The sequence below is a fragment of the Fukomys damarensis genome, unplaced genomic scaffold (genome assembly GCF_012274545.1).
Source record: "Fukomys damarensis isolate Sample0158 unplaced genomic scaffold, DMR_v1.0_HiC HiC_scaffold_23, whole genome shotgun sequence".
Taxonomy (NCBI): Eukaryota; Metazoa; Chordata; class Mammalia; order Rodentia; family Bathyergidae; genus Fukomys; species Fukomys damarensis.
The window spans coordinates 14,593,714-14,616,613 of record NW_022900935.1 but is presented as its reverse complement, the minus strand read 5'-3'; the positions used below and the strand labels follow the sequence as shown (position 1 = coordinate 14,616,613).

General features: G+C 49.9%; 1 protein-coding gene across 2 annotated transcripts; it reads left to right on the top strand.

Moving 5' to 3' along the window:
- Positions 1-22,900, top strand: Znf362 (zinc finger protein 362). Of its 2 annotated transcripts, XM_010645207.3 has the most exons (9): positions 1-144; positions 5,270-5,333; positions 5,482-5,728; positions 9,058-9,397; positions 9,939-10,046; positions 10,137-10,361; positions 18,818-18,896; positions 18,986-19,144; positions 22,474-22,900. In XM_010645207.3, exons 1-9 carry the CDS (start codon positions 107-109, stop codon positions 22,588-22,590), a joined length of 1,377 nt encoding a protein of 458 aa, XP_010643509.1. In that variant the 5' UTR covers positions 1-106; the 3' UTR covers positions 22,591-22,900. The 2 variants fall into 2 exon arrangements, with proteins under 2 accessions (XP_010643509.1, XP_010643510.1); XM_010645208.3 differs by lacking the exon at positions 9,939-10,046 and having other exon boundaries at positions 9-144.

Sequence of the window (22,900 nt, the reverse complement as noted above, 5' to 3'; positions counted from 1 at the left end):
GTTATTCCCATATACAAGGTGCTGTTGGGAACACAGAGGAAGTGACTGACTGGGGGTTCAGGGAAGGCTCCGTAGAAGAGGGAACACTTGAGCTGGGTCTTGAAGGATGAGTAGAAGTTCACCAAGTGGGAAAGGACACTCTAGGTAAGGAGCCTGTGATTCCAGGTTGCACTCTGTGAATGAGGGGTGTGTTCTTCGGGGGATTGAGGCATTTTGTTCATCCCATTGTCCCCTTGCCCCTCACTGCTGCCCTCCAGCTGTGCCCGGGGGAGGTCCGCATTTCCTTCCTTCAGTAGCTGCCTGTGTCCTGGTGGTTGTGGCTTCCCATTCATGGCAGTTTCTGTGTCCCCACTGGTCCTGCTTGTGGCCGCAGATCTGTGTGTCCCTTGTGTCCAGGTTTGGTGCTGTCTGTCTGCATGTTGCTGTGGCTGTGTTTGTCCCTGATGGCATCGAGAGACCTCCCAGGTCACACTGTGGGAGCTGCCTGCAGCTCTAACCAAGTGGCCAGCCCTGTGAGGTCACTGTCCTCCAGGCCCTGGTGCAGCCCTTCCTCGCTGCTCCCTTCTCTAGAGCCTCCTGTTGGGGACCCTCCTGCCTCTGCAGACCCTTCAGCACCCAGCAGGCGGGGGGTCTTTCTAATCCACACACTGCCCTATCACCCACACTTCTGGTCCAGACTCCAGGCCTGGGGCTCAGGGATCCACCTCCCTGGCTTGGCCCTGGCTGACCGTGCAGCCCTGTCCTCGTCTCCCAACAGCACCAGGACACCTGTGTCTTCTCCCTGCTGCATGCTTCTCATCTGTGGGCCCTTGCCCCAGCTGTTGTTTCTGCCAGCATGTCCCCACTGTCTCACCCTTTAAGACCCAGGGCAGGCCCCCCTGCTTCCCTGTGAAGTCTCTCTGCCCCGCCCCCCAGTCTGGGTTATCCCCAGGCTTTGGGTTGCCGATCCTTTAAGTGGGGAAAGGGGCAAGTGACTTGCTCAAGATCACACAGCTGGTGAGTTGGAGCTGAGATTTGAACTGGCGTGCTGGACTCCAAACAAAGCAGGCTGTTCCGTGGTCCCAGGACTGGTGGGAAGGGGTGGTGGGTTTGAGAGATTCCAGAAATGGCCTCCTGTGGATGTGGTTGGTGGTGGGCCTGAGAGGAGGGGAGAGAGGGAAGTGCTGTGGGCTCACGGTGTGTTTGGGCAGATGGGGCTGTCCTACTTAGGGGTGGGATGGCTAGAGGAGGCTGTGTCGGGCACAGCCCCACTGAGCCTGAGCTAGGGGAGGTGGCAGTGGTGATGGAGGCCTGAGCCAGAGCTGGAGGCTCAAGGTTGGTTGGTATTTAGAGCCTAGAAGGTAGGGCCACCCAGGGGCTGATGTGGGGGGAGAGGAGGCTCCTGCTGGTGGGGGCCAGGGGTGGAGAAGGTGAGGAATCCCAGGGAACTGGCACACAGCCTCCCCCACCCCTGTCCTGTGTCTAGGTGGCAGGGAGGCCACATAGGACAGGACCAACAGAGGTTACTGGTATGTGGTGAGTCTCATAGGAGGCAGCTCCTCTTTCTTTCAGAAGCCTTGGGTTGGCTGCTCTTCCACTCAGCTTAGAAGGGAGTGTTCCTCCCATTGGCCACCTGCTCCCCAGCACTGTCCCGACTTGGCCAGGAGGATGTGACTGGTAGGCACAGATGGATGGGTGATGGGTGGCTGGCTGCCAGCAGGACCCTATTTCCAGAAGCAGCCCAGGGGATGCATGTTCATCCACCCCTCTACCTTTTAGAACAAGGAAAGCAGAATGACGGCTCTTCTGTCCCTGCAAGGATCAGGGATCTGGGCCTGGAGCTCATAGGAGTCTTGGCCCTACCCAGTCTGCCCAGCCTTCCCAACAGCCGGCCTGTCTCCTCTGCTCAAGCAAGCACGGATGCTTAACACAGCCCGCCCCACTCCTTTGTCTCCCTACCCCTCTCTCCCGGATTCTCTGTCTTCTCCGAGGTTGGTGCCCCTTCTGCTCCATTGCTCCCCTGGCCTTGCATGCTTCCTGTTGCTTCTTCGCCACTGATATCTGTCTCATCCAACATGGCCTGGCATTAGAGGCCCTGCAGACTGGCCTCTGTGTTTCTTACCACCTCACATCTCTGTGGCTCTTGGGTACCTGGGAGCGGAAGCTCACTGCCCCAGATTGGCCATGTGCTGTCACAGCTCCATGCCTCTCTTCAAGCTGTCACTTCTGCTGGGAATGCCCCTCTGCCTGTCCATGTGTTCTAAATACACTGACGGTGCCTCTCCTGCCTCACACCCCCTCCCTCCCTCTGGGCAAGGTCTGAGTGGCTTAGCCTTGCCCCAGTCACCTGCCCTTCGCCGCTTACCACTCCCAGGTGGCACCAGAAATACCACCTCTGAGCCTTGCTGGGGACTCATTTGACTGTGGATGAACCCTTGGCTCAGAACATGTTCAGCCTCTGCTTTGCCCTCCCTGCATCTGCCACACAGTGGTGATACAGGGCCAGGGCCATTGACTTGGTCATTAAATACCCAGAACCAGCCAGAGAAGGATGCAGGGAAATCAGGCAGTGGCTGTGTGGATGAGATTAGGTGACTTGGGGTGCAGCCCTCCTGTCCATGAGCCTGGCTCCCAGCTAGGGTAAGGGTTGACCCTGCCTGCCCAGGGGCTGAGGAGTGGCAGAAGATGCTCTACTGCAGCCTGGGACCCTGGTGCTTCCCACAGCTGCCTGACTAGGCTGAGACTCTGGGAAGCTTGAAGTTGGCACTGAACTGAAGAGGAGGAGGGCAGAATGGCTCCTCAGGACTGTATCAGAAGCAGCCCAGTGCGGTGACCAAGGAACGAGGTGGGGCAGAATGTTTCTCCCCATTTTACAGATGAGGAAGAGTGAGACTTAGAGAAGTGATATCCAGCTGTGCAGCACGCTATGTCCTCCTATGTCCCATCTATGTGGCCTGGAGCAAGGGACCTTCCTGATGCCCTGGTTTGTGCCTCTGTCAAGTAGGGGTAAAAATTTGACCCCACGTGCTATCCTCCTAGGGTTCTGGAGAGAGAGTCAGTGGGTTCAGAAGAGCTTTGTAAGCTGGACACCACAAGAGAATCATGTGGGATTGGTTTTAAAGTAATTCTGATTTTTATTCCTGCATTTGTTCGTTCTGTTGTGCAACTGCCATTATTGGTAACCTTCAGGCCTGGGTGCCATGATACCCGGCGAACTAGACCGGTATGTCCAATCCAGGCTCCTTGAGGGCGGCTCCCCAATTCCTGTCCTGGAACCTCCTCACCCTGGCTTTACAGCTCAGGCCCTTCCACTTTCTTCCCTGTGGACAACAGCAGGGAAGGGACAGGTCCTGAGACTGCTGGGCAGGCAGATGCTCACCTGTGGGGTCACAGCCATGCCATCCTGAAGCAGGGCCCATCCATAAGTCTACAGTCAGGGTGCTTCATCTTTCTCTGGAACAGCCGAGAAACTGATGGACGGGACTTTGAGTCGGGTCCATTAGAGTGGGAGTTACAGCTGTCTGCTGACTTGCTGTGTGACCCTGAACAAGTCACTCTACTTCTCTGAATTTCGGTTTCCTTATTTGCAAGATAGGGATGACAAGAGTACTTGCCTTTCCATCTCTCTGTGCCTGATACAAGGCAGCACGTGTGCAGCCTCCTCACTGTTAATTATTGTTTTGAATTTTTTCCTGGAAAGGAAGTCTCGGGGGCATGGAGAGTCAGGGAGAACAGTAGGCAGAAAGTACTTCTTGTGTTGTAGAGGTTGGATGGGGAGAGGGAAGGGCATTCTGGTACCTGTGAGTGGCACAAGCAGAAAGTTGGTGGAGGACGGGAGTTACCCAGCCTGCCCCAAAGGATTCCATGATCCCCAGCCTGGCCAGGCTTAAACCAATTCTGCCCTGGTCTGGGAATGGCTTTTGCATGTGGGTATTGAGCTATTTGCAGTGGATATTTGCTTTACCAAGGACTGGATTTGCAAACCAAATTCCACAAAGGAACCAGCTTGAGCAAATCTGATCTCTGGTCTTCATCCTGGCACCCTAGCCCTGTGGACTCGGACAGGTCTCTTCTTCCTCTCCGTCTTCATCTGTAAAATGGCATAGTACCTCTTGTGTGTATTTTTCAAGTAAAGATCACAAGATAAAATTGTGTACAAGTTCTTTCTTAAAATGTTCAGATGAGGTTGTGTCCCAATTGAGGGTTTTCTCCTGAAACTCCAAGACTACAATTCCAGTAGGGGCTTCTCAAGTTTGTAGGACCAGGGAGAGTCTGAAGGCACTTTATTTTGGCCTTTCTGCTCAAAATACTGTAAGTAGTTTCACTTAAGCAACAGAACCAGCTAGTAATTTCTGTAAGAGAATTGAGAGGCTCAAGAAGGAGTAAGGATTAGCAGAACACTTTCGTGTAGTACAGTCCCTGTAATCACTTCTTGACTTATCAGGGGTTAAGGGAGACTCAGACTCTCTGGAGAATTGAGGTGGCCCCCCAAGGCCCATCCTTCTCCCTGCCCTGGTTGAAAAGACTGTCTAACCACACAGGCTGCTATGAAACTTGCCGGAGGTGAGGGCCACTGATGGGATTGCCCACTACATGGCCCCCAAGTGCCCTAGCCTCAGCCCCCCCACGAACCCCTTCTAGCAAACAGCATTCTGATGCGCATCCTGGTAGGTCAGGTGGTGCCTTGTCCATCTGTGCCTTTTGCTTGAGGGTAATTTTACAGAAGTCCAGTTTTTTGAGTCGAAGAGCAGTAGTTGTTTGGGTCTTGATAAATTGTCCTGCTAAACTTCCCTTGGGAAAGGCTGTATCTGGTGATCCCAGTGTGCCCCTGGACTCTAATGAGGATGCCTTCGCTCAGGGGAAGGACAGGGATGGGGGAGGGACAGTTGCTTCTGCTCTGTGGCCACTTGCAAAGTTGCTCCAGGACACCCAGTTTGTCTTTGGAAGGGGAGAGACTTTTGTGTGGAATCCATGAGTCCGTGGAGCTGGCTCTGCAGCACAGGGCCTCCTGGGGCATGGAGACCAGCCTGCCAGTGCTAGGCTGATGGAGTGGGGGGTGGCTGGCTGGGAGTATTCTGGTCTGGGTATTGATCTTTGCTCTCTGGGACCCCTGAATTCCAGACCTTCCAGACTGGAGATGTGGGTCTCTAGCCTGATGGGAGGCCTGCTGTGATGCAGGGCTTAGGGTCCTGCGGGGGGGCAGCGATCCTAGACACTGGCCCTGAAGTAAGTGGGCTTAGCTGATGGAAACTCAGCATTGACAGTCTCTCTCTCCCCGCTCCCCCTGCAGGATGGCCGAGCCTCGATTTAACAACCCTTACTTCTGGCCCCCTCCTCCCACCATGCCCAGCCAGGTAAGAGCAATGTTGTCCCCTGACTGCTGGTGCTTTGCCTTGTGTGTGTGTGTGTGTGTGTGTGTGCGCGCGCGCGCGCGTGCTGTAGTATGATGCACTGGCAGCCCAGGGAAGCGGCCCCTCAGCCCATTTTCTCTCCCACTGGCAGCTGGACAACCTGGTCCTGATTAACAAGATCAAGGAGCAGCTGATGGCGGAGAAGATCCGGCCGCCTCACCTGCCGCCCACATCGGCCTCATCTCAGCAGCCGCTGCTAGTGCCGCCTGCACCCGCTGAAAGCAGCCAGGCTGTCATGTCGCTGCCCAAGCTGCAGCAGGTGCCCGGGCTGCACCCGCAGGCAGTGCCACAGCCGGACGTGGCACTGCACGCACGGCCGGCCACCAGCACTGTTACAGGTGGGCAGCCCCGGCAGGAGAGGAGACTGGGCGGGGCCGGGTGGGCGGAGCCAGGGGCAGACCGTGGATGGAGGGCAGACGGGGTTGGGTGGGCGGAGACCGGGCATGTGGGGCCTGTGGTGGGTGGCGATAGGCTGGGCGGAGGAAGAGTGGCGCCTGGGAAATGGCAAGACTGGTCAGTAATGAGTACTGAATGGAGAATGGAATGGAAGCAGGGCTGGGTGAGACTTGGGCTACAGGGCCAGGTAGTTGTGAGGAATGAAGGTAAGCTTGGATCTCGGGCTGGTGGGACTAGCCACAGGACTTCTTCTGTCTCCTCCAGTGGACCAGCCAAGGGCTAGTCTGTCCATTAGGGGCTCACAGGAAACCCAAATCAACATTAAGAACATTGGGAATCTACAGAAGAAACTTGACCAGATTTAGTGGAAGAGAGACTTCCTTGGGGCCAAAATACAAGGAAAGTTTGCAGTCAACAAGATGAGAGAGCAGGAAGGGGAAACAGCACATGCCAAGGAGGATTGTATGTAGGAAGCAGGAGAAGGATTGGTTTGGGGAAGACCGAAGATGATGATAATGGTAGCTAAGTCCAGTTGGCTTACTGCTTATTACTCCCAGCAGGCCTGTGAAGTGAGTGTTATGTATTAACCTGAACAATGGACCCTTTTCGATTTATAAAAACTGCAGCTTCCTGTGCTTCACCCTCCTGTCTCCAGATGGGGACATTGAGGCAGAGAAAAGTAAAGTCATGTGAAACCAAGCTTTCGTAGCTAGTAGGAAGCAGGGGCAAGCAGTGTGATTCCAGAGCTGGTGTCTTAGCCCTTTTCTGGACCTAGTCCTGCCAAGGCTGAGAGGAAGCAGGCACTAGATAGTCAGGGGCCCTTCAAGTAGTTTGAACTTTGCCCTGGGGCTTTGGGGGAGCTATGGAAGGATTTTAAGTAGGGGAGGGAAATGCCAGGTGTAGATTTAGAAAGCCAAGTCTGTCTGTCTGGAGTAGAAACTGGGTATTAGGAGACAAAGGACGAAAGTAGGAGGATCTTTGGGAGAGGATGGTGGAGTGGGCCAGGAGGTGGCGGTGAGAATGGAGGAAAGTGGACAGATCTGAGGTACAGTGAGAAGAGTGGACAGGGCTGCTGGAGAGGACGTAGGTGGCAAGGAGAGGGAGTATGTGCAGGAAACTCCCAGGGTGCAGCCATGGAGATGGGGTCACCAGAAGAGGTGCATGGGAAGAGGGGAACTGCATCTTGAATAGGTTGGGGCTAGGGTGCTGTGGGATATCCTGGGAAGGTGTCAAGGAACTGGAGTGTCTGAGATCCTCCTTAGACCTGGCTTCCTCGGAAAGCCACCGTGGCTCCCCTCTGGCACCAGCCAGCTATCTCTGTCTCCTTTCCTGTCTCTCTCCTTTTCTTAGAGATGCCCAAGAACTGTGAGGCCTGATGATCCTCCCCCTCCCCAGCTGCACTCTGCACATCTCCTGTTGTTATGATTTTATTAAATTTATTTTTTCATTACAAAAGTAATATTAAAAAAGCAATATAAGCATATTAAGGGAAATTTTAAAAAAGAAACTAAGAAAAAAATAATTCATAATCCCCAACTCCTACCCCAGCAGTTTAAAGAGCCTTCTCATCCATTTCCTTTTTTCATATTTTTTATTTGTTGTTTTTTTAATATGTGTGTGTTTTTCTGAGCTTGTGGTAGGGAGGGCTGTGTCCATGATTTAACTTGCTTTTTCTACTTGCTGTTCTATCATAAACACATTTATTGCATTTTTATTGTAAAGATAATAGCATAGTCATTATAGAAAATTTAGAAATGGCAGATAAGTTGAAAGGAGAAAAATTAGCCTTAGTTCTTATTGTTAGAATTTTTATGTTTTCTCTATCATTTATTTTATTTTATCCTTTAATCACAGATATTAAATATGGATGAATTCACCAGGTAAAAGTTTCAAATAATGTCCAAGCAGATAAGCAAAGCATGAAAGTCTCCTGTTACCCAAAAATTCTTCTTTCTCCCTACACAGAATCAGTTAGCAGTATGGTGTATCTTTCCTGTGATCTTTTCCTTGCCTTGGCACACACATATATTGTCCGTGTATCTGTACATAGTTTGAGTGTGTGTTTTTAAAATAGATGGGTTTGTAAGCCTGTGATTTGCTTTTTCTCATGGTGGCACATTCTGGCATTTGCTCTGTGCCACTGCGTTCCAGCTCTTGTTTGGGTGGCTGCTCAGTCCTCCGGCTGAGGAGGTTCCACATATATTTGTACAGCCCCACCTGAGGTCAAATGGGTTATATCCAGTTTTGTCTGACCACAGAGCTGCATGGAAGGGCCTTGTACACAGCTGTGTGTGCTCATATGTGACTATTTCTTTTTGTTAGGTCTCTGTAGAGAAGATTTGATTGCTCTGTCAAAAGTTACATGTTTAAAGTTTTGATGGCTGTTGCCATACTGTCCTTCATGAAGGGCACGTATAAGGGCGTATAAATGTATGTTTCCACCATGAGTGTGAGACACAAAACATACTCTGGATATTGGCTTTTTTTTTTTGTACCAGGGATTGAACTTGGGTCCTTGCGCTTGTGTGGCTTTTTTCAATGAACAGGTTTTTGGTTTCTCTGTCTTTCTTTTTTTCTTTAATGTGAGCTACATGATAGATACTGTTTGCATCTTTTTATCTGCGAAGATTGATATTACAAATGTTTTTAGTTCCTTATTTATTTATTTATTTATTTTTGGTACCAGGGATCGAACTTGGGTCCTTACACAGTGGAACCATTGAGCTAAATCCCTGGCCCAAAGTTCCTTCATTTTAAAAAGCATAACTGATTGTAAAAGTTTTAAAAAGTTTATTATCAAAGAATCAGAAAGCCAAAAAATCAAAGGGATGCTCTTTGAAGTCACTTCCTTCCATAATCATACTTTGGCACGTAAAAATTTTTTCTTTATGCATACATTTTCAGGTTTTTAAAACACAGTTAATGGGAAATTCAAGAGACCACTATTTATTTACTCAACCCTTCCCTAATTATATTTCAGTTGCCTTTAATTTTTTTGTTATTATAAATGACACAGTGTTGAACATCTTTGTGCCTAAAGATTTTTCTGTGGTTGGAATTATTTCCAAAATGTCTCTCATCTCACTTAATTTAGTCTTAAGTTATCTAGTGCATTTTACACATATACATGTTTTCATTTAGTTTTGCCTGGGAAATAACTTATGAATAGGAAGGGAAGCTCAGAGATGCTGGGGCCACACAGCTGGTTAGCCTGGGTTGAGCTGGCCTCTGCAGCTCCCGTCACCCCTGCCCCAACCTGGTATCTTCACAGGTCTGGGGCTCTCCTCTCGGACCCCGGCTGTGAGCACGTCCGAGTCAAGTGCAAGCACGGGCACCGGCACAGGCACGGGTACCAGCACCCCGTCCACACCCACCACCACCAGCCAGAGCCGGCTCATCGCCTCGTCCCCCACCCTCATCTCAGGGATCACCAGCCCCCCCCTCCTGGACTCCATCAAGACAATCCAGGGCCACGGCCTGCTTGGCCCCCCCAAGTCTGAACGTGGCCGCAAAAAGATCAAGGCAGAGAACCCAGGGGGTCCCCCTGTCCTTGTTGTCCCCTACCCCATCTTGGCCTCAGGCGAGACTGCCAAGGAGGGCAAGACATACAGGTGGGGGTCTTGGTGGGACAGGGTTCAGGGGGGTGGGCCAGGGAGCTGGTACTAAGTATTGGAAAGAGGGGCCCTGGGGGCTAAGGAAAGAAGCTAAGGGTCAGAGGGGTAGGGTCTCCTGATGAGCCCTGCCCAAAGCTAAAGCCATGTTGGGGGACAGGGCAGGAGAGGGGAAATAGATCCTTCAGAAGTCACTGGGAGCCATGTCCTCCTCCCTTTAAGTGGTGCCCTGCCATGTTAGAACCATCTGAAGAACTTTCAAAATGTGTCAATGCCAGGACTGCACTTCAGAAAGTTTGAATTAATTTTTGGAACATGGGGACACAGGGGAACCAGTCATTGCTTTTTGTTTTGTTTTGGGCATTGGTATTTCTTGAAAGCTCCCAGAGGATTCTGACTGCTGTCAGGTTGTGAAATACTTAGCATGTTAAAGCCTCCTTTCCCCACCATGGGTGTGGCCCTATGCCAGCCCTCTTTGGGATCCTGGCCTGTCTTCTGTGAGTGCAGACCTTTTCCCAAGGCTGCTGCATATGTTCCCCAGATATAGGAGCTTCCATCCCCAAATTGGAGGGTGCCCCGGCCGGGAGCCTGCTTTCTTTCCCAGTGGATCTGTGTCCCCTGGACTCCTGACAGGCAAGCTCTGTTCCAGGTGCGGGTCTTTCTGATTTAGGTCTCCCCAGAGATGTAGAGCAGGGGCTGGGGAGGTCTTCCCAGGTGTGAACCTGCCTCTTGCCTGCAGGTGTAAGGTGTGCCCGCTGACCTTTTTCACCAAGTCTGAGATGCAGATCCACTCCAAGTCGCACACAGAGGCCAAGCCCCACAAGTGCCCGCACTGCTCCAAGTCCTTTGCCAACGCCTCCTACCTGGCCCAGCACCTGCGCATCCACCTGGGTGTCAAGCCCTACCACTGCTCCTACTGTGATAAGTCCTTCCGACAGCTCTCCCACCTCCAGCAGCACACCAGGTATGTGGCCGGCCTGATGTTGCTCTACTGCAGCCTGTTGAGCTCTGCACCTGTGGCCTGGTGCATGGAGCTGGTACAAGGAGAAGCAAAGACCTTCTCTACGTGCCTGTTACCCCCAAGGTTAAGACCAAATTCCTTTGGTTGACCTTAGAGGCCTTGTATGATGTGGCCCTTGCTGACCATTGAACTCCGCTCTCACTGCTGCACCACTTTTTCATCCCTAGGTCTTTGCACGTGCTGTGTCATTTTCCTGAGGCACTGCCCAAGTCCTAGCCATTTTAGTCCACCTTCTTCCCACAAGCTCTGGGGCCCCAGCCTGGATAAGGGGCCTGGCCTATGTTCTCATAAGCCCTGTGCATCTGCATTACAGTAGTGGTGGGCTGTTGTGTACTGGCCTGCATGTTTGCCCACTTTTCCCTGATATATTGGGAGTTCTTGAAGGCAAGGACTTGGTGTCCTCTGTTTCTATATTCCCGCTGTGTGCAATATAAAAGCATTTTGGCCTTTGTTAAAATAAAAATGGCCTTGTTGAAATAAATAGAACTAGCTTGTACAGAGCATATGATTCGTCTATTTAACAAATTCTTACAGAGCCCTTATACTATGCCAGACACCATCCTAGGTGTTGAGGATGCAGGCAGGAACAAAATAGACAAAATCTCCGCCTACTGTGGCTTACAGTCTAGCCAAGGGTGTGAAAGGGGAACTCTAAGGAACACATGCTTTAAAGGAAGAAAAGTTTTTGTAGAGGAGTGCAGACATCAGAAAGATTGGCTTATCAAATAAAAATACCGTAGATATTTAATAAAACAAAGGAAAGGAAAGGTTTCCAGAACTGCGTTTTACTTGTCAGAGGGGAAGAAATAGTTTGCTCACATGATGATTATCATTGCTGGAAGTGTGGTCATGTGGTCACCAGTATCAAACATGGTCAACGTCAGGGAGGAAACTGTGTTGCTGTGGAGCTTTTAACTTACTGACAAAGCTCAAAGTTTTTTCTCTCTTAGGGAACTATCATGCTATAGAGAGGGAAACCTTTTTTTTTGGCATGCATTGTTCTTGTATCCTTTATCCCAGGATGCAAAGTGTTTTACTTTGTCTATATCTCTGACTTCGGAGCATGTTGTGCAGCAAGAGAAATGGCTGCAGGGCAAGTTAGCAATCTCTTTTCTCCTCCCCAAGCCTCCTAAGGCATGCACCTGACCAAAGAAGTTGGTCTCAGCAATTTTCTGATTTTGTCACTACTTTGGTTTTTAAAAAATTAGCCAGTTTTATGCGCACAGATGTATGTAATAAGGCGTGGATTAACTAGGTCCTCTTGGTTGCATGGTTCTTAGAGTTAGAGCATGTGGAACAAAGGCTACAGAGGCTAACTTCTGACAGGAGACTTTGTCAAATTTGTATTCATTTATGTGTTGTAGGGGAGTGGGTAGAAAAATCTTTTATTAGATTATCAGAGATTAAGAACTCAGAACCATCCAACTCACCTCTGCCAGATTGTGTGACTGTAGGGTGCCCTCTTTTTGGACAATCTTCAAGTTTATCAATGTTCCTGGAAGAGCAAGAATTGAATTTTTTTAGAATCACTGTCAAGACAGCAGCTTCTCAAACCATGGAGCAGGTCCAGCGTTTGCCAGAGGCCTGGGGAGGCCTCATTCTCACATAGGAAGTACCAGCCTGTTAGGCTTGTCATGCCTAATTAAACGAGATTTGCCTTTAAATGTGACATTTCTGGCACGGTCATGGTTACAAATTTGATTTACTTAATTATATCATGTTCAGAAGGAGGGCAGGTTCTTATTGAATCTGTACACAGAACTAATGATTGTGAAAAGAAAAGAGATTGCACTAGAAGCACTTTGAATGTTTGTAAACAATTATTCTGAGTAGTTTTATAGATGACTACTGATTATGTTGTTTTCAATAGAATTGTTATTTGAAAACTTACTTGATAAATGTATTAGTTTGTTAATTGTTTTATTTGTTTTGAGACTGGGTCTTGCTGTGTAGTTCAGACTGACCTTGAACTCACTGTGTAGCCCAGGCTGGCTTTGAACTAGTAGTGATCCTCCTGCTGAGATTATAGTTTGTCCCACAATGAATTGTGAGGTGGTAGTTGGAACAAGGGACTGTTTAACAGATACTCATTCTACTTTGTTAAATATAACATCTTCAATTGAGGATCAAAGATAGACCAAAGAGGGGGAAAAAAAAAGAGTTTTCTCATATGGCCTTCAGAAAATGGACCCTTAATTACACTGAAAACAGTTTCATATAGTCCTGGGCTAGTCAACAACCTGCTGTTTGCTTCTGGACCAAAGACTCTTGCATCCTGCATGGCCTGTGGGTGTGTGGTCGTGCTGGTGATGTCAGTGTAGAAGCCTGAGCCCATCATTGCTTCCATGAAGTATAAAGAGCCAGGTGTATGTGCCCCAGCCCTTACTGGGGTTGCATTCTCTTGATGTTTCTTGCAGAAGACTGTAGCTCAAAGAAAGGCCTTAAGGCAGATGTTACGGGAGGAAATGAGACTTATTGATGAGAATAAATGACTCAGGTCAACTTATTCCCATAATCAATATCAGAATAGAGGAGAATGGCAGTCTCTATTAAGGTGTAATGATCAGTTTCTCAGATTAAGAACGTTATGCGCAGCAGTGCAATACCCCCATATTCAGGCCTTTTAATTTCTCTCACAAAACATAGAATTAATGATTAATTGATGTTTTAAATCTAGAGGCCTTTTCTTATGGAGATTGGATGAAGGGCCTCATGAACACTACGTGAACACGTGCTCTACCACTGAGCTACATCTGAGCCCATGACAGTACTCTCAATGTTTTTGTTGATAGTTATTGTGCCAGTCTCTGTATTAAAATAGTTTTTTGATCCTTCTTCAAAAGTATACTAAATATAGACATTTATATGATGTACATGTTATTTATGATGTCTGAATCCCCTTTCTTACACTGCAAATTTCAAAGGGCAGCTGTTACTCTTGTGTTCAACTAATTTATGATTTTCTTTTTTTTTTTTGGTACTGGGGATTGAACTCGGGTCTTTGTGCTTTCGAGGCAGGCAGTGGAACCACTGAGCTAAATTAAAAATATAGAGAATACACAATGGGGCCAGTTGTTCTGAGTATCGCTCTTTTTTTAACGCAAGGGATCAAATTTGTGGTGTTGCCCAGTGGCCACCTGGACATTCCAAGAGCATTTGCATTTAAAGACACCTTAACAACTTCAATATTCTGAGCTAGGGGCCTGTATTTGAGAAAGGTGGTAGCAGAAAGTTGGCAGAATAGGCAAGATAGGGGCCTCAGTTTGGTTGAAAGTAGACGTAGTAGCGAGTAATGGTAATGATTAAAAATTCTGGCTTTTTTTAAAAGAAGTAAACTGTTTTAAAAATGTCATTTAAAACATGGCCCCCCTTCCCTCAAAATTAATAAGCCCTTCAAGAAGAATGTCCCCAAACTCAAGTATTGCTCTCCATTCCTTTAGGCACAACTTTTTCTCTCTCTCTTTTTTCTTTTGTGTGATTTAAGTTCATAATGGTAGGAAACCAAAGAAACAACATAAGAGAATTCTGTCAGCATTTGGAAGGCCATTTATAAGTCACTAGGCATTGGTACATATAATTAAACCAATGTGTTCTCACCCTCTGGCAAAGAGGTGGGTGTCCCAAATGCCCAGAGTTCCAGAATCCAGTGAACAAACAACAAAAAATCCAACCCTAAAGGAGCAATAGTATTCCAAGTTCTCTGTCCTCAGCTATTCAACGAAGAACCTTTTCTGTATTTCTTTCTTTTGGCAGAGTGCCAATCAGATCATTTAATTCCCATTGTTGCTTAATGAAGGAATCAAAGAAGGTTATGCCCAAAGCAGAGCCAATTGTGGTCAGGCGATAGAGGCAGAGTTGGAAAGCGACACGCAAGGTCTGCCCAAGAGTTGAGAATGATGTGACCAAGACTACTGTTGGGGAGACATAGTTTTGTGGCACTGGCGGAGTAGGACCATTTTTGAGAGGGCCTGCGTGGAGAGAGGAAGGCATAACATGCAGAGAAAAGCGGATGACTTGTGAAGGGTGGCACAGGCCAGACTTCAGAAGGATCAGCCCACTAAATAATAAATACCACATGTTTTTATAGAGAAAATAAACATTTCTGCTATAGTTGGTCTATTCATGGTGGAAAAACAGCAGGGCTCTCATGCAGTTAGCATATGTATAAAGGTCATCACACGTCTGCAGATGGCACAGTGCAGACATCAGGGATAAGACCGTTTTGAGAGGGAGTTAGGAAATTACAGGAAAAAGCAGAGTGTTATCTATTCATGGAACCTAGTGCCAGACAGGATGACGCTGCATTTGTTTGTTTGTTTATTCAAGATGTAAAGTGTGTTTTGTGTTTCTCTTTTCCTGGTTGTGTGCTGTTAGCTACATGTGTAATGATAACCATTTCAGGGGCTGTGCCCTTTTTTGTTTTCTGATGATGATAACGGTGATAAATAGCATCGCCAGTGGTTTCTTATGAAGAGCTCTCCTGCCTCCCCTACATAAGGTACTTTAATACACAAGGTGTTTGTTAAGTCCTTGTACAGTGTGAACTTTTGTTTTTCCATGAGTTTGAGAAAAGAGGAAATCATCTAAAGGAATGTTAACTTTCACTGTACCGACTGTTGTTTTACTTGAAAAGCATGAAGTCATTCAATACTGAATACCTGAGAAATAAAAGTCAACTTGGAACATTATCATTATCATTATTATTATTATTATTACTGTTATTGGAATAACAACCCGTCTATCTAGTGAATCCTTAATTTTATTTGAACATCAAATGTATTCCCTCTTTATAGTTTTAGATTATTTTATAAACACTCTATATAAAGTCATCAGATAATTTTAGTTCTTACAATCTTTATTATTATCATCCCACTTTAGAGAGGTGGACACTGGGGCTCAGGGAGGCAAAGTCGCTGCCCAGGGTCACTCAGCTAAGGTGGCACAGTGGGATCTGGGGCATTGTGCCAAGGAGCCAGCGGCTGTGCCGCAGGAAGGTCAGAGGGGCAGGGGTGTCGGCTGCAGGGGGAGCTTACATGGGGGCGGAGGAGTGGGATTTCAGGGAGTGGGGCTGGGGGAATAGTGGGGGGCACCAGATTCAGGACTTTTCCTGACTACTACCTGAGTCTGGGGGGCCCTCTAGTGGAAAGAGGCCCAGAGCAGAGGAGGATTCTACCTTGAAAGGGAAGGCTTGGAGCTGACTTGGAATTCACAGACTTCCCAGGGCAGCCAGTGCAGCAGGCAGCCTGGTCTGGTGCTTCCAGAGGCCCCGCTCTGAAGCTCTCTCTGAGCCAGTACTGTGCTAGGTGCCGGGGGCAGGGACACCTCGGGGGTCAGAGGCAGGCCCTGGCCTGGTGGGACCCCCACTGTGACCTGTGAGAAGGAAGGATGAGGTGGAGGTGGGGAGAATCATCTGGGTTGAGCTTGAAGGGTCTGTGGCCCTTCTGTCTCAGAGGAGAAGGCATTCTGGGTAGGGGAAGAATAGAAGCAAGGGCCCAGTATGTGCCACATGTGTTGGGGATGCTTGTGAGATGCCAGGCTGGGAAAGCAGTGGCTGGGGGTTTAGAACTGAGGTCAGAATGTGAAATGGCCTTGAAAGGTGGGGCAGGGGCTTGGGACCCTGTCCTGGAAAAACAGGGAGACCCTGGAGGTTGCCTAGCAGGGCTACAACCAGGCCAGACACCTGTAGCTACTGCTGTGACCAAGGTCGGGCAGCAGATATTGAGGTAAAGGTCCAGGGAGGAAGCCGTACGGATGGTCCACTTAGAGGGCAGGAGGCCAGAGGGGGAAGTTTGCTGTTAAGAGAACCTAGCAGGTCCCTCAGGAAGGACCTGACGTCCGTAGGGATGATCAGTGATTCAGTCAACAGACGCTTCTGACATACAACTTAAGAACAGAATTTGATTACATGAACGTAATTCTGTTGTCAATGAGTAACTTTAGAGAGAAGAAACTTTTCTTTCGTGCAGCCTGTAGCTGTTTATTGAGGCTCTCTGTGCTAGGCCTATGCCACGCACTGGAGCGATGGTGGTGAAGGAGACCAAAGGAGTTCTTGCTCTCAGGAAGTCACTGAGCAGACACCAACAGAAGTACCTGAAGTCAGGGCAGGCTGTTGGGGGAAGAGACTTGAATCCTGAGCATAGGAGCGTGTGCTTAGCAGGTGGGAAGTGAGGGAACAATGTGCCGGGAGGAGGGAAAAGCCTGGAGAGAGGTCAGGAGGAGGAGGGGAGCCTCAGATGCCAGAGTTACTTGTGGGATCCAGGGGGTGGGGATGGCAAGGAGGAACTTGAGCACAGCAGGAGGAGAGGACTCTAGGGGAGGCCATTGTGAGGTTTAAAACAAAGCAGCATGTATCCTGGGGACCCTTAGGCCCCTCTGCCACCTGCTCCCAACTAAATTCCCCAGCCTTGGAAGGAAACGAGGGAGGTGGAGAGGGAGGGGGTGCTGACACCAGATGGAACTGGAACCTTCCTGACCTTCTGCTGTAGAGACCAAGCAGTGGTCTAGGGTGATGTCCTCAATGTGACCCCGTGCAGGGCCTGTGCAGATAGTTAGAGGCTCTCGGGACTGGGTCAGCTCCACATGGCATGACTGGGTGCAGTCTGTGGGGCCTGCCTCGGCCCTCATGATTCCCCATCTAGTAGAGGAGACACACAGGTGGCCCTGAGAATTGGAGGGTCAGCACTTTGAGGAAGGTCTGTGATGTTCAGGGGCTTGGGGTGCCAGAGGTGGTATGGCGAGCATCTTGCTCAGGGAGGCTCCTCAGAGCTCGGCTATGATGGCTGGGAAGGAGGCCCTGGCGTGTGGAAGGAAGGGAGCATAGCAGGGTGGAGGGGTGATGGGGAGAATCCTCAGATGCAGTTGTTAGACAGCAGCAGTCCTAACCAGGGTGTGGGTACTAGAGAGCTGGAAGATGAGGCTGGACCACTGGAGAAAGGGCTTGAGTGACATAAGAATTTGGATACTTTTTGGAGCCCTGGGTATCCCTGAGTCTAGTGCTGGGCCTGGCTGAAGGGCCTTAGTTTCTTTGATGAGTCAGGTGGTGGGCATAGCAGACCCTGGCTGCCAACTTGTGAGACTGGGCATTGTAGGGAAGAAGACACTACTTAGCCCCATCTGGGTTTACCCTTCACTTAATACTTGTTGGGGTTCTGGCCTTGCTGGTCTTTGGCTGACTGCTTGCTTGGCAGAGGATTTGCCAGGCTGGTGAATCAGCAAGCTGGGAGCCACCAAGGGCTGGGTGTGGTATGCAGGGAAGACCACCCATTTTATGTGCAGAACCTTGAGTGCCACTTGCCAATGTCACCACTCCGTTCAGGCTCTGTCTTCATGTAGGCTGTTGGATAAGCATGAGCTGTCATCAGCCTCCGGGTCACTGATCCAATGTCACCTTCTCGGTGCCCCCCCCTCTGTTTCAGACCGCCCTCCTCCTCTGTGACACTCACAGGGTTCCTCACCTGTTCCGCGTTTTTCCCTCAGCACTCACTGCCTTCTCTGTGTGATTTACATACCTCATGCTTATTGGTCATTTCTACTGGGCAGTAGTTTTGGTTTGTGTAGTTCATGATGCATTCGAGGTCCTAGCGTGATGCTGATGTGACAAAGGCTGAGTGAACCAGTAACAACACCTGCAAGCATCTGTTGAGCGCTGGCTGTCAGTGCCAACACTGGGCTGAACCCCCTTACATGTTACCTGATGTAGTCGTCACAGGGCCCAGTGAGGTGTGGACTTGTTTCGTGTACCCATTTTACAGATGAGGAAACTACTAGTAATTTGCCTGAGATCATCCAGTTAGTAGAGAGCAGATCCAGGATAAGAACCTCGGAATGGGGGGGTGCAAAAGGAGCTCCCAGCAAGGACTCAGAGGGGCTGAGTTTCAGGGCCACACTGCTCTGCGTTCTTTGTCACTAGGATGACTGTCACCATCATGGACATGTGTCTGACATGGAGAGAGGACAGGAAATAGGAGTTGGGGGCTAATTCAAGGGTGCTGTCTCCTTAGGGAAGGCCCCCACAGTGCTGTGAGTCTGTTCTCTTCAGTGGGGGCTCTGAAGGTGGGAGTTTTAGGAGAGAGGCACAGAGAAGTGGACCGAGCAAGCACTGTGGGATTAGCTGGAGGCTGCTCTGGCCTCTGAGTGCTGGGAGTGGGTTGGGTGCAGCAGGGACCTATGGGGAGGAGTGGGGAGGCTATCGTCAGACTGGCAGTAGAGAAGGAAGGGAAGATGGTGACTTTTGAAGTCCTGTTGCCTGGGCTCATTCTCACCCACTGGGGAGAGGGTGTGGGTGGGGACTGAGAAGCTTAGGGGCAGAGTTATGGCCCAGTGAGCCAAGAGCTTGGGGCCTGGAACCGGTCTAGGGATCCGTGTCAGGGACCCCCTCCTCATTAGGCTGCCCATTGCAGAATCCACACAGGTGACAGACCCTACAAGTGCCCACATCCAGGCTGCGAAAAGGCTTTCACTCAGCTCTCCAACCTCCAGGTGAGTGCCTCCCCCACCCAGGGAACATAGCAGGGGTGGGGTTAGGGAAGGACTCCCCACCTTGTGACCCCCTACTGTGCTCCCCACAGTCTCACCAGCGCCAGCACAACAAGGACAAGCCCTACAAGTGTCCCAACTGCTACCGGGCCTACTCAGACTCAGCATCCCTGCAGATCCACCTCTCAGCCCACGCCATCAAGCATGCCAAGGCCTACTGCTGCAGCATGTGTGGGCGGGCCTACACCTCGGTGAGTGCCACCAGGTCCAGCCACTGTCTCCTCTTCCTCCTGCTAGCCTCACAGTGACTCCCCACTTGCCTGACAGCGGAACTGCAGCCCGAAAGGGCAAGTGACTCCCCAAGATCCTGGGGAGTAGCACAGACAGGGCTTTGGTGTCCTCCTTCTGTGTTTGGCTGCTCAGCTGAGCTCCCAGCCTCCTGCCTGCCTTTAGCCAAGGTTCCTGAGGCTGTGGGCTTCTCAAGGCACAGGTGGGGGTCTGGGACCTGTTCTCTTCAGCCTGGGAGACACAGTGGTCTTCTGCTGTGGGATAGCTGCAGTCCCCATCATGGTCACCAGGTGGCACAGTGACCTGACCCACAGCCACTTTCATCTGAGAAAGCCCTGAACAGCACCAGAAAGGTCATTGAGTCCATCTACCCGTCCCAGGGTGAGAAAATTCCCCAAATGAAGGCCTCTGGGAACATTTATGTGTGTGTTCTGGCTCTTCAAATATTCTGGATAACAGACCCTCACACTCAATTTAGAGATCGCTCATAGCACTTGTGGCTGGCAGAGCACAGCCAAGTAAACGTTAGCTAGTATAACAGCCTGACCACTTGATGCCTCCTGAACACCATCGCAGGTGTGCAGGAATTGGGGGAGTCCAATTACCCACGTTTTGCCCACAGGGAGGTTAGAAACTCCATTGGGGACAGGTATTAAACAAGTAATCACACACCCAAGTGTTTAATAGCAAATGTAGGCCTTATTCTAAAGCAATTTCTCAATGCTGGTCCTTACTGACACAGGCAGGGTGCCTTTTGTTGTAGGATAGGGTGTTAAGCAGCATCTGCAGCCTCTATCCACTGGGTACTGGTAACAGCCTCCTCCCTGAGTCGGACCAACAAAAATGTCTCAGTCATTGCCAGGTATCCCTGGGGACAAAATGGTTTCTGACTGAGGATCACACTGCTCTGAAACAAAAGTATATTTTGAGAGACAGCAGGGGGAACAATGGATTTGGGACGAGAGAGGGCACCTGACTAAAGGACTTGTGTTACTCAGCTGTCTGTCACTGTGACAAAATACCTGAGATATTACCTTGAAGAGGTGAAAGGCTTTGTTTGGCGTAGAGTTTTGGTGGTTTCAGTCCATAGGCAGGTGGCCCTGCTGGTTTTGGGTCTGTGATGAGTCAGCACATCATGTTGGGAGAATGTGGGTAAAAACAAGCTGCTCAGCTTCTTACAGCTGGGAAGCAAAGAGAAGAGGAAGGGGTTGGGGCCCATTAATCCCTTCAAGGGTTCACCTCCCTGTGCCCTAGTTTCTTCCCATGAGATACCACCTCCCAAGATGCTACTACTTTCTAATAGCAACAAGGCCTTGGGACCAAGTCTTAACTCTGGCCTTCAGAGGACATCCCAGGGCTAAACCGTAGCGGGACATTTCAGTGAAGCCTTGAAGGATGATGGTGCAAGGGGAGGCAAGAACTTTCCATGCAGGGCGTAGCAAGTATAAGCTCCCTGGGTGGAACAAGTGGGGTGCATAGTAGGACTGAGAGAAAATTAGGTCACACAGGCTTCAGGACCCTGTAAGAGTCTGGGTGCTCTTTCACATGGAATGGGAAGCCTGAGAAGGGGACCTGGGAAGGGTGTTCCTGGAAGGTCTGTCTGCAGTGCAGGGGCACAGGGACTGTTGTGGGGTCATTGGCAGTGCCAGCCAGGGATGCTGCTTGCTAAGGGCTGAGTGTGTGACATTTATCCTTCCCTGGAGTCAGAGGGGCAGAGGAGAGCTCAGAGATGGACAGTGAGGACAGAACCTGCAGGACAAGGACCACAGAGTGGGGGAGTCCCTCTAGGCTTTTAATGCCCTCTCACCATCAACTAATCTTGCCTCTTTTAACCTCCTTTTTTTTGAAACAAGGTATTATCTTGTAGCCCAAACTGGCCTTGAACTTGTAGCTCAAGGTCAAACTTGTGTTCCTCTGGCCTCAGCCTCTAAGAATTCTGGGATTACAGGTGTGTACCACATGCTGGACTTCATACCTGCTTTTTGAAACCCAGATATCTTATCATTTCACTTGTAAAAACTTCACTGTAAACGAGTATAATCCCAGCACTCTGGGAGGCTGAGGCCAGGAGGATTGTAAGTTCTAGCCCAGCTTGGGCAATTTAGTGACTTAAAGAGACCCTGTCTCAAAACACATAATTAGGGGCTGGGAATGTAGCTCAGTGAAGGCCCGGGGTTTAATCCCTGGTACCACAAAAATAAACAGAAAGCAAAACAAAAACACTTGACTTGACTTTTGTAAAGATAAGGACTTCTTTTTATGAACATGGCCACAGTACCTTTATAATACCTTAAATAACCAAAGTCCTTACCATTATCAAACACCCAGTAAGCATTGACATTTTTGTTTTTCCCTTGGATGCTATTGTTTTACTTCCAGTATTATTTTTAAATCAAGAGCCTAAGATTACTACATTGTTGATGTAGCTTTTAATCTCAACCCTTCACTGAAGAATAGTACCCTAGCTTGGATGTTGTGAATTACCCTTTTTCCGGTATCGTGCAGTAGCCCCTTGCCACGTTTGAGTGCTGCAGCGTCTTGAGGTATGGTAGCTGGGAATCCAGAGTGCCACCTTGTACCTGGAGACATGGAGGACATGGCTTAGTGGAAGCCAGTGGACCTGCAGCGATCAGGGTCACTCAGCCGCCCAGCTGTGCTGCCGTGGGATAGACTTAGCAGAGCCAGTGGGGGGTTCAGGCCGGTTTCAGCCCTGGAAGGTTTGAATGAAGAGTGCGGAGGCCAAACCTCCACCTAACCTGCAGTGAAACGTTGAAACGGGGAAAGCAGTGGTCCTCTTCACTCAGGGCGCATCACCACAGCAGTCCTTCCTCATCCCCGCTCACAGAGGAGGAAACTGAATCGTGGAGGGATAAGAGGACTTGTCCAAGGTAGGTCCTGCTGCTGAGAAATGGCAGAACTAGTCTCAAGCCCAGGCTCACTGCGGCCCCGTCCCTGAACACCAGCCAGATGTAGGTTCTGTGCCGTATTGGGCATGCAGGGCTGAGGTCCAGCCGGTACATCCCTCACAGCCAGTTTGTGAAAGGTTGCTGGCCCAGCCCTGGAGAGTTGCAGGTGGGTGCTGCTGAGTGCCAAGGTAGTACCCTGGTCAGTGCCCCAGCCAGCAGCCTGCAGGATCAGACTTGGCGAGGCAGCCAGAGTTCAACTGTGATGGCTGCGCAGCACCCTTAGAACTGATGCAGAGGGTCCTCCACCTCCAGTGGCTGCTTGTGGGAACTGCAGCCTCCCTGCTGCCTGCGCAGCGGTGCCATGTTCTGCATCTCCCCTCCCACAGGAGACCTACCTGATGAAGCACATGTCCAAACACACGGTGGTGGAGCACCTGGTGAGCCATCACTCACCCCAGAGGACCGAGTCTCCCGGCATCCCGGTGCGAATCTCCCTCATCTGAGCCCACCTGAGGCGCCGCCCCGCCTGGCCACTGGCAGACCCAGACCCGGGCAGCACCAGGCCCCGACTCCTACTGGGGCCCTCCAGGAACCGCTGAGCTCTCTCATGACTTTCCCAACCTGCCAGGAAGCTTGGTCCGCAGAAAGCCCTGCTTGGTTCAACTCCTGGGGCAGCCAGGCCAACTACAAGATTCTGGACTGTTTTGGTGGCATCCAAAGACGATCTCAGAGCACTTTGAACCTGTCTGTTGGGTTTTCTTTTTGTTCCCCACCCTTCACTTGCTTCACTGTTTTTTGTTTTTTAAGTTTGTT